The 12,297-nt window shown below is 39.6% G+C and overlaps 1 protein-coding gene across 6 annotated transcripts in view; it reads left to right on the forward strand.

The window, feature by feature from the left end:
* Nucleotides 1-12,297, forward strand: part of LOC126419783 (UDP-glucosyltransferase 2-like) — a 335,883-nt gene that overhangs the window by 254,454 nt on the left and 69,132 nt on the right. For 3 of the 6 annotated variants that reach the window (XM_050086961.1, XM_050086965.1, XM_050086967.1), the window contains exon 2: nucleotides 10,100-10,334. The exons of the other annotated variants lie outside the window; for them this stretch is intronic. In XM_050086961.1, coding sequence (XP_049942918.1) covers nucleotides 10,100-10,334 — 235 coding nt within the window. The remainder of the gene's footprint in view (nucleotides 1-10,099; nucleotides 10,335-12,297) is intronic. 6 annotated transcript variants of the gene reach the window in all.

Raw genomic sequence — 12,297 nt, forward strand, 5'->3', positions numbered from 1 at the left:
TGTTAACATCGTGTATAGATTTAAGTGTCAGGAAGTCGTTTCTGAAAGTATTTGTATGGAGTGTAGCCATGCATGGAAGTGAAACGTGGACGATAAATAGTTTGGGCAAGAAGAGAATAGAAGCTTTCGAAATGTGGTGCTACAGAAGAATGCTGAAGATTGGATGGGTAGATCACATAACTAATGAGGAGGTATTGAACAGAATTGGGGAGAAGAGGAGCTTGTGGCACAACTTGACTAGAAGAAGGGATCGGTTGGTAGGACATGTTCTGAGACATCGAGGGATCACTAATTTAGTATTGGAGGGCAGCGTGGAGGGTAAAAATCGTAGAAGGAGACCAAGAGATGAATACACTAAGCAGATTCAGAAGGATGTAGGCTGCAGTAGGTACTGGGAGATGAAGAAGCTTGCATGGGGGCTTAATTAAATATAAGATTGAAATTTTTTTTTTTTTCGTAGCTGTATGTCCGATTACACTGTGTCTCGTAATCGGTTGGCCCTGACTAGTATTATTACGCTATCTGACTGCAAAGAACAACAACAAACAATGAAATGAAAATTTTCGTAAACACAGTTAATTAATTAAGTCCCCAGCTACTATAAAACCTACTAAACCAAAGCACAAGTATAACTGTTCTGTATGTGGGAGTGTGACTCAACGTACATCTGGCACGGTTCTTCTTCAACAAGACAAGAATTTTTAAATACCAATTATACTGACGTGATAAAAGAAAATTAGAAATACCATAATTGCTCAAGGAAAGTAGAATTACAATCTAATACAAGAACACACGCCAGATGCTTTGTTGACTGAACCTGTAATGACGCATTATTTAGGACACTAAAATAAAAAACAAACTGAGTTAATTACCTAATTTATATTGATGAAAATCATTCTAATCCTTACATTATATCTCAACCAGAACTCTCCAATATCACATCTCAGCAAGCACTGCCTAACAGCACATCTCAACAAACACTCTCTGCTACAACATCTCAGCACAGACTACCACGAGACCTCGACAGGTACTGACTACTACGAGCTCTTAACAGGCACTGACTTCCACGAGCTCTCAACAAGCACTGACTTCTACGAGTTCTTAACAGGCACTGACTACGACGAGCTCTCGACAAGCCCTGACTTCTACGAGTTCTCTCCAAGCACTGACTGCTACGAGCTCTCGACAAGCACTCTGGAGGCGGCTTAATAATACTCTTTGGCGCAATCTCTGGCGCAGTGGCTCAGAGTAGCCACCTTTCATATGCCCCTCCTCCACAGGCCAGAATTTGATGGCATTTTTGCCAGTATTGGTGGTGAAAATACCACCAAATTCGTTCACAAAAATACAGACAAAAATAAAAGATAATATTAATACCTAAATATCACATAATTAGTTAAAATTTTGGCTTTGCACTGACCTTTCAATAACCTAATATATAAAATACAGTAGGCAATACAAATTCTTTTCATACATGTGGCTTTACATAATAGTTTGCACAATACACAAAAAATCAGTTTATACAAATGTTCACATAAAATACTTTTAATTGTTCAAAAAAAAAAAACAAATAGTTGATAATTCCAGCCCAGCAATGGTTAACAGGTGCAAACACCAACAAGTGACATCATTTCAGCAGAAACAGTCCATCAGTTGCATCCAGCAATGTTGAGAGCAGGTACAGACACCAACAAGTGACATCATTTCAGTAGAAGCAGTCCATCAGTGGCACCTAGCAATGTTGAAGAGGTGCACACAGCAACAAGTCACATTAGTTCAGTAGAAGCAATCCATCAGTGGCACCCAGCAATGTTGAGTAGGTGCAGACAGCAAGAAGTAACATCATTTCAGTAGAAACAGTTCTAACAGTGGCACCCAGCAATGTTGAGTAGGTGCAGACAGCAACAAGTGACTTCATTTCCATACAAGTAGTCCATCAGTTGCACCTAGCAATGATGAGCAGGTGCAGACACCGGCAAGTGACATCATTTCCATAGAAGTAGCTTCATCTGTGCACCCAGTAATGTTGAGCAGGTCCAGAGAGCAGTCCATGATATTCACTATCACTGATCACACAGTTCATCAGCAGAAATTAATCATTCCTAAGTGTCACACATTATGTTGAAGAAGTGCAGGTAACAGTTCATAATATTTACCATCACTAATTAGACAGTTCAGGCATGAACAATAGTTTGAATGCACATACAAATGCTTTTACACTAAACATACAAATCATAACAAACACACAAATGATGTCAGATAATTTTCATATTAACTATTACAAATACTCAAATATCAGTAAACCTATAATATTTATGGGTGTCAGTGCAAGCCACTACAAACAAATAAAATAATATTTACGAGATAGGTGGGTAGGATTAGGAAAGGAAAACACACAAAACACACTCACTCATGTTTCATCCACATTAAGTACTACTGTGTAATTGAATAGTGTTAACTGTGTAAATGCAATTCTGTCAAAATCTGATGTTCATCATGTGTATCAAGTAGTAGTGGCAGCAATGTATAACAGTCAATAATAGTTAAGTCAACGTCATAGTCATCATGTCAAGACCAATGTTTGCCAAGCCAGATCAAATGTACTGTTGCTGAACAACTGTCAGTGAGCCAAGATATGCAAATACTTCCTCTCTTCAAAAAAAAGTATATACCGCTTAGTGATTTAAGAAAGTGTGTGTATAGACTATCTTCCTTCTACTTTAGTGTTCTAGTCTGCTATCTTCATCCTCCTTGTTCCATAAGACCAACAAAAAAAAATATGCTCCTCACTTACTTTACTTCTTATACACCAAAACTCCAATAATCATCAGCATCACATAATCTCAATAATACCTCTTCAATACATCGATACATATAAACCTTATCATTAATAGCATTTACCTTACCTCTTGTCCATAAAAACTCCAATAATTATCAACTTCATATAATCTCTATACCTCAATATTACCTCAATAATACCTCTTCAATACGTCGATACATATGAACCTTATTACCAATATCACTTCACTTCCATAACAACTCTTTCCTCTAGTCAGTCTCCTCGAACAAGTACAGATAAAATCCTAATGCAAACCTCATCATCCCATACAATCTGAAGACACACTGTCAACACACAACCTCTGTGTAATCCGTCTGACCCAAATCTTCTACTCATTATGAATTATAAACAAAAGAAATGCATACATGACCTCTAACAGACTTAGTTCGAATAACTCTCAGTAATTAAGTACGATTATGGAGTGTGAATAATCATAATATTTCACAGTGTGCACACCACTTCAAGAATTATGGCAGAAGCAAACATGTGGAGTATTTTTTGTGTCAAGTGTCACTTCCTATTTCAATTGCTCACGAAGAATGCAGTGTAATAATTGTTAATGGTCTAAACCTAGTAATGGTATGTCATGTCGTTAGCTTCCTTCCTATTAGCATAAAGTTATACAGCTTCCATAAAACCTCCAGCTCATGTGACTTCTATGAAGTTTCTTGTACTAATGTCGTTCGTCGAATTATAGCAGTTCATTTTCTTATCTTACAAATATAAGGCACTTGGCGTAAGCAAAACAAGCAATAGCGAGTAAATATACCAGTAGAGAACAGAATGTCAAAAAGTGGATGCAGCACAATCCTTACAACGAGGCTCTGCCAAGCGAACAATCTATAATTAATCCAATAGTGTGACCTAAACTCTCTGTTTGTACACAGTATATCAGCATTTCTATACACCAAATTAAAGAGTAGTTATGACAACAACAGATATGTATAAATATGCAATCCATACGCAAAGCAGTAAACATGTCATTAGCATCATATCAGCATAAGCAAATAAATGTTCATATGTCATCTTAATAAGTAAACATGAAGGCGCAAGCAGATAAATTACAAAGTATAACTTACATACATATCAGCACAACTAATCAGGTGACAATTATAATTTAAATAAATAAACACAGCAGGCACATAATTAAAAAATATGACATCAGTGAAAAAGCAGTGCAGCCAACCGATGCATAATATATACAAATAACAATCCTGTTCATTAATAATCATTGTCAAAATCAGTTAACGTACGCAAGCACGTCGCTTCACAAGTAAATTCATAGAACATGAAAGTAGCACAAAGTATGAATCACGTAATCGCGAGCAGCAAATTACATCTAAAGTACGTACCTAAGTAGAAATATGTTACCTGAAAAATAAACTCAATTAATAGTTACCCTTTTTAGTTTATTAGTTTCTTCTTGGAAATTACATTCTTCCTGAAAATTTCTCGATAGTAAGTCCTCTTAACGTCGGAGACACACAGAATTTACCTGAAGTTCTTAAATATTTTATAGAACCGTATCCTGAAAAATACTGAATGTTAATAACAGAATTCATCAAGTCACTATAGCTTTATACTGAATTTAATCGGAGAAATTAAACTGTGTATTTGTTTACGTCTGTCAGTGCATTCGCACTGAGCGCTCGATCAGCTGTAGGCGCGTGACGTAGGAAGCAATTGTTCGCGGTCAACGACTGCCTTGTGCGGCGCGCAGACTTGACTGTTGCTTTGAGTATGTGCCGCCGCCAAAACACAGCGCGGTATCCTTGTACTCTCCGCATGTTTACATGTAGCTGTTAGTTTCTCACAAGTATGTCATTCTACAAAAATTTTTCAAAAGTACATCATTCCACAAAAATTTTAAAGTTAGATATATGATGTATTCCCTTAGAGCGTCGAGATTTAAGAGTTTCTACTTCGACAGTGTTATCATGAATAATTTTGCGAATTCTATATGGACCGTTATAAAGCAGAACAAATTTGCGACACAAGCCTTTTCCTTTGTGCGACAAACGATGAGACTTAATTAACACTTTCTGACCAACTGACAAGATTTTTAAACGACCAGGATGTTTAGCTGATTTCTCTCTTCTGGCAGCCGCAGATGCAATATTTCGTAGAGCCAGGTTGACAACTTCAGAATGCCGCAGTTTCCGTGAAGGCGGAAAAGGAACTATTTCAGAAATGCGATTTGTCGGTGCTTTATTTTTTAATGTCAGTATAGGCGGTAAAGAAGTTGAATCATTAGGGAGTTCATTCATAATGTTTTGAAAAATATGAAGATACTGATCCCAAGTTCTGTGATTCTGATGACAATAAAGACGACACAATTTATTGATTTCCTTCATCCATCTTTCTGAAGCGTTAGATTGAGGGTGAAAAAGTGAAATGAAAACTGGTTTAATTTTCTGATGCTGTAGAGTACGAAGCCAAATTTTAGAACTAAACTGTGATCCATTATCTGATATAACCTTATCAACATGACCAACGTCTTTAAGAAAATGTTTGATGAAAGCGTTAGATACTGAATGAGCTGTTGCTTTGCGTAAAGGTGTAAAACACACATATTTTGACGTCAACTCCACTGCTACGAAAATGTACGCAAAACCATTAGTAGATCGAACCACTGGACCGAACAAATCGACTGCAGCCATCTCCTTTAATTTCGCTGGAATGATAGGAAACAACGGTGCTCTGTGAGAAACTGTTGGCGGCTTAGCCTTTTGACATAATTTGCATTTGGCCAGAACAGATCGAATACGTTTTTCCATTTTTACTGAAATAACAATTTTCTCGTAATTTACGAAAGCATTTTCTGGGACCAAAGTGTGCATAACTGAAATGCGTATACCAAATCAGCTTATTAACCCACTCATCAGGAATACAAACTAACCAAACAGAGTTGTCGACCGATTTTCGTTTAAAGAATTTTCCAGATAGTTCGCAAAAACGAGGTGTGGCCAAATTGTCCAATCAAACAAAGCGTCTAAGAAAATTACAGACACCAAGGAAACTACGAACATCACGTTTTGTGGTAGTAACAGCATAATTACGAATAGCGTCAAGTTTTTCTGGATCAGGAAGAATACCTTCTGAAGAAATAATGTGACCGAGAAATTTCACCTGAGAACGACCAAATTCAGAGTTTTCTAAGTTCACTGTAATGCCAACTCTTGCAAAAATACGTAACAATGAATCCAAAATTTTGTTGTGCTCACTCTAAGAATGTTTAGCAATAAGAATGTCGTCAACATATGAAGTAATATTGTCACGAAGATAAAAAGGTAAAATTTCATTTAAACTAGGGATGAATGCTGCTGAAGGTACAGTAAGTCCAAACGATAATTTCCGAAGTCACTTTTGGGTACAATTAGTCATATCAGGTTATTGTTTACTTACTCACTAGATAGATTGATAGTCGAAGAGTTGGTTTGACAGATGCAAAGAATAGTAAAAGAGTAGGCAGCGGTACAGAAAACTAAAAGAGAAATAGCACCACTACAGCTCGGGGCCCTATGCTCGCTACGGCACATATTCACTTAGAGTAGTGAATCCCCTGAGGACTTTAATAGCCGCACATAATTTCTAGTTTGTGACTTAGTGGCGTATCTGGCGGAAGTGCGTACGTAAATTGATCTAACCATGAACATGGATGTATCTCATTCCTAGAATTACGAAAGATCTTAAATTTCCGAACAGTCAAAAAGTGTTTATAGTCAAAGTTTTCGCCTCGTGGCGACAAAGACCTACCGCGACTGTCCCAGTCCCAATGACGATTATTGTTAAATTCACGCGCCTGGCGCTCTCTTGTTGCATCCCGTAAATGAAATAAATTACTTTCTTCAAACCCCTCTGCTAAACTAAGACTTGTCAATTTATCTGAGATCTCCTCAACTCTTTCCGATGAGTCACTTAATTGTCCTTTCTGTTTATTTACGTCTTCCGTAAGTGTCACGACTTGGGTTTCAGTATTGACACATTTGGTAGTTAACTGTTCATATTGTTGTGTTATGTTATTTAATCTGTCATTTGACACAGACTCCTCGATTCTCTCAAGTATTTCTTCCTTATCGTGTGCACATTGTAAATTTAACTCTGAAAATTTCTGTACTATCACGCGATCTTTATCTTCCTGTTCCCTGCCCTGTTCCTCTTGTCTGATTTCTGTTGAAATTAAACTATGATTTTCAGCATTCAATATCGGCTGTACTTCTTCTCTACTTTCTTTCTTTGATTCATCTATCATGTTTTTGAAACACGTCCCTGTTCGTGAGCCTAACTGCATTGTCAAAGTTTCTATCTTCGTGTTAATTCTTCCTATTTGTGATCCCAAATTTAATATTGCACTCATCAACTGCTCCATGTTAACTGTTTCAAAATTCCTTTCGCCCCTAACATTTCCCGCAAAACCAGCTTCCTTCGTCATAGCTGTAAAGCTATCTGTGTTCGATACTATTCCAGAATCTTCTATCGTTAATCTCGTATTCTGTGAATTTTCTGATTGAGAAAAATTTTGAAATGGTTCCGGACTATTTTCCCGACTTATTACATTGTTTTCAACTCCATTATTCATCATACTGTTGTCCTGTGTTGGCGAGTTCGCCATGTCAACAATTTCGTCATTCTCACTATTCATCATTTTCGCCTTTTTCATCGACCGCGTAATCATTTACAAAACATAAAAAAAATTCGTCACTGTACGAAAATTACACACAATGACTCTTTATCTCCAACAATACCATTTACATGCAATGTCTCCCTCAAACACGATCAATCGAACAATTGAAATAATTGCACTAGATTGTCAAACGCATATACAAGACAACAATTTAAATTTTAAAAAATACCATTAGAAGAATGACAATTACCAAATCTAAACATGCAATACAGACTACAATTACTAAACTCAAATTACTACAACAATACTATGGTCTACTATTTTTACAATCAGAAGAATTCCAAGGGACGATCCGAAGCAGTGGTCGCCACGTGCATGGGGGCTTAATTAAATAAGTTTTGAAAATACTTTTTATTTTTTAGTAGCTGTATGTCCGATTACGATGTGTCTCGTAATCGGTTGGCCCTGACTAGTATTATTACGCTATCTGACTGCAAAGAACAACAACAAACAATGAAATGAAAATTTTCGTAAACACAGTTAATTAATTAAGCCCCCAGCTACTATAAAACCTACTAAACCAAAGCACAAGTATAACTGTTCTGTATGTGGGAGTGTGACTCAACGTACATCTGGCACGGTTCTTCTTCAACAAGACAAGAATTTTTAAATACCAATTATACTGACGTGATAAAAGAAAATTAGAAATACCATAATTGCTCAAGGAAAGTAGAATTACAATCTAATACAAGAACACACGCCAGATGCTTTGTTGACTGAACCTGTAATGACGCATTATTTAGGACACTAAAATAAAAAACAAACTGAGTTAATTACCTCATTTATATTGATGAAAATCATTCTAATCCTTACATTATATCTCAACCAGAAGTCTCCAATATCACATCTCAGCAAGCACTGCCTAATAGCACATCTCAACAAACACTCTCTGCTACAACATCTCAGCACAGACTACCACGAGACCTCGACAGGTACTGACTACTACGAGCTCTTAACAGGCACTGACTTCCACGAGCTCTCAACAAGCACTGACTTCTACGAGTTCTTAACAGGCACTGACTACGACGAGCTCTCGACAAGCACTGACTTCTACGAGTTCTCTCTAAGCACTGATTGCTACGAGCTCTCGACAAGCACTCTGGAGGTGGCTTAATAATACTCTTGGCGTAATCTCTGGCACAATGGCTCAGTGTAGCCACCTTTCAAGCTTGCACAGGATGGAGTAGCATGGAGAGCTGCATCAAACCAGTCTCAGGACTGAAGACCACAACAATAACAACAACAACAACAACAACATATTCCAAAACAATGATGGAATTTTTATGGATGACAACGCACCATGTATCTGGGCCGCAGCTGTTCACGATTGATTTCAAACACATTGTAGACAATTTGGGCGAATGATTTGACCACCCAGATCGTCTGACATCAATCCCATCGAACACTTAGGAGGCCCAATCGAGAGGTCAGTTCACGTACAAATTCCTGTAGTGGCAACACTTTCGGAATTGTGGACGGCTATCGAGGCAGCATGGCTCAATAGCTCAGCAGTGGGTCTCCAAAGACTTACTGAGTCCATGCCATGTCGAGCTGCATGTACTACATCAGGCAAAACGAAGTCCGACATTGTATTAGGAGGTAACCCATGACTCTTGTAACCTCAGTGTAATGTCCATTAATGTGTGTCCACACAAGTATGATCAGATAGTGTGAAAGGTGGCTACACTGAGCCACTGCGCCAGAGATTGCGCCAAAGAGTATTATTAAGCCGCCACCACAGTGCTTGTGGAGAGAACTCGTGGAAGTCAGTGCTTGTCGAGAGCTCGTAGTAGTCAGTGCTTGTTAAGAACTCGTGGAAATCAGTGCCTGTTAAGAGCTCGTAGTAGTCAGTACCTGTCGAGGTCTCGTGGTAGTCTGTGCTGAGATGTTGTAGCAGAGAGTGTTTGTTGAGATGTGCTATTAGGCAGTGCTTGCTGAGATGTGATATTGGAGAGTTCTGGTTGAGATATAATGTAAGGATTAGAAAGATTTTCATCAATATAAATGAGGTAATTAACTCAGTTTGTTTTTATTTTAGTGTCCTAAATAATGCGTCATTACAGGTTCAGTCAACAAAGCATCTGGCATATGTTCTGGTATTAGAGTTTAATTCTGCTTTCCTTACGCAATTATAGTATTTGTAATTTTCTTTTATCACGTCAGTATAAATGGTATTTGAAATTTCTTGTCTTGTTGAAGAAGAACCGTGCCAGATGCGTGCGTTGCATCACACTCCCACACACAGAACAGTTACATTTGTGCTTTGGTTTTGTAGGTTTTATAGTTGCTGGGGACTTAATTAATTAACTGTGTTTATGAAAATTTTCATTTCATTCTTTGTTGTTGTTCTTTGCAGTCAGATAGCGTAATAATTCTAGTCAGGGCCAACCGTTTACGAGACACAGCGTAATCGGACATACAGCTACGAAAAACTAAAAATATTTTCAATCATATTTAATTAAGCCCCCATGCAAGTGTTTGTGGTACATTGTGGAGCATGGCTGCCAGGCACTTGAGGGCTGTTTGGAGAGTACAGGTGCAGAAGTGGTTGCCACATGCTGGTCTTGTCGTTACAGGGTGTGGCTCTGTTGGTCTCGGCTACTCTGGCGTGCTGCTTTGTGCTGCCATCGAATGGCGCCAACATCCTGGCCTTATTTCCCACGGGTGGCAAAAGCCACTGGATCGTCTTTCGAGAGATGCTGGTGGAGTTGGGCAGGAGGGGCCACCACCTCACCGTGGTGACGCCCTTCAAGGAGGAACACAAGAACTGGGAGCTTCTCAAAATGGCCGACCCCGTTATGGATCTTGGAGGTACGTGAATTTCCTTCCTCTTCTGATCCGTAATCTAGAGAGTAATTGGCAACAGCTCCCCATTAAATCCATTTTCTTGCTGGCGGCCCTGCATCACTTGTCTGCTGATGTGTAATACGTGAGACCCACCACTCCCATACTTTTCCTTCGTAATGCTATCTAGAACTCGTATGCAAGACAGACCTGCAAAGTAGCCAGAAGACTTTTTTACAGACGAGTAATGACGATTAGCATAGGCGATTAGTGGAAGGGAGGGCGTCACCTTGGGCAGTAACCGCTGTAAACCGAAATGTATGCCACATAATTTCGTACAAGAGAGCCGGTTAGTGAAGTGTGGTAATGGAGATTCCACGCGAGTCAAGAGTGTAACCGTCATGAAATCCGAATCCATGTCACTGTACTGCATAGCTCAGCGGTTCCCAACATGGGTATGATTGCCCCCAGAGGGGCAAAATTATATTTTCTGAGGGGTAAAAACAAACGGTTCGATAGTGTTTCGGGCAAAAAACTAAATTTTTTAAAAAGGCTATGAGTATTATCGTTATTTTATAAGACTGTAACACTGTTTATACACTGAAGCGCCAAAAAAATTGGTATAGGCATGCGAAATCAAATACAGTGATACGTAAACAGGCAGAATACGGCGCTGCGGTTGGCAACGTCTATATAACACATTAAGTGTCTGGCGCAGTTGTTACAACGGTTACTGCTGCTAAAATGGCAGCTTATCAAGTTTTCAAGTGAGTTTGAACGTAGTGTTATAGCCAGCGCTCGAGCGATGGGACGCAGCATCTCCGAGGTAGCCACAAAGTGCGGATTTTCCTGTACGACAATTTCACGAATGTACCGTGAATATCAGGAATCCGGTAAAACATCAAATTTCCGACATCGCTGCGGTCTGAAGAAGATCCTGCAAGAACGGTAGCAACGAAGAATGAAAAGAACTGTTCAACGTGACATAAGTGCAACCCTTCCGCAAAGTGTTGCAGATTTCAATGCTGGGCCACCAACAAGTATCAATGTGCGAACCATTCAACGAAACATCATCTATATGTGGTTTTCGAGCCGAAGGTCCACTCTTGTCCCCTCGATGACTGCACGACACAAAGCTTTAAACCTGGCCTGGGTCTGTCAACACCGACATTGGACTGGCGTGGGAGGAGTGCATTTGGAATGATATGGAATCCCTGATACGTACAGATACGACTCTGACAGGTGACACGTACGTAAGCATCCTGTCTGATCACCTGCACCCGTTCGTGTCCATTGTGCATTCCGACGAACTTGGCCAGTTGCAGCAGGACAATGCGACACGCTACACGTCCAGAATTGCTACACAGTGGCTCCAGGAACACTCTACTGGTCACCATACTAACTAGACATGAACATTATTGAGCATATCTGGGATGCTTTGCAACGTGCTGTTCAGAAGAGATTTCCAACCTCTCGTACTCTTGCGGATTTGTGGACAGCCCCGCAGGGTTCATAGACTCAGTTACCTCCGCCTTCAGACACAAGTCGAGTCCATGCCAAGTCGTGCTGCGGCACTTCTGCGTGCTCGCGGGGGCCCTACACGATATTAGGCAGGTGTACCAGTTTCCTTGCCTATTCAGTTTATAAGTTACCAAAGTGAAAATTTGGAAAGAGTACGTCAAAATCTACAATAATATCTATTTTTAAGACTCTGGGAAAACTTTCCAGGTAAAAACACCAAACTGCTGGACTAACGGACCAGTCACAGTCGTATGCCCCACAAATCTAAATACTGTCGGTTCGACCGGCGGACGACCGATACGGGGGTCCCTTTCAGAGTCACTCAGGTGCTCATAACGCTGTCTCAGACGCTACGTGGCACCCCCGCGCCCTTCTCAGCGATCACTCGACATGTAGCGGTGCTCACGCCCTTTATACGCCCTAGCAGGCCTGTATCGACACTAAAGAAGAACAACGGTGATGCAGTCTG

The sequence above is a fragment of the Schistocerca serialis genome, chromosome 9 (genome assembly GCF_023864345.2).
Source record: "Schistocerca serialis cubense isolate TAMUIC-IGC-003099 chromosome 9, iqSchSeri2.2, whole genome shotgun sequence".
Classification (NCBI taxonomy): Eukaryota; Metazoa; Arthropoda; class Insecta; order Orthoptera; family Acrididae; genus Schistocerca; species Schistocerca serialis.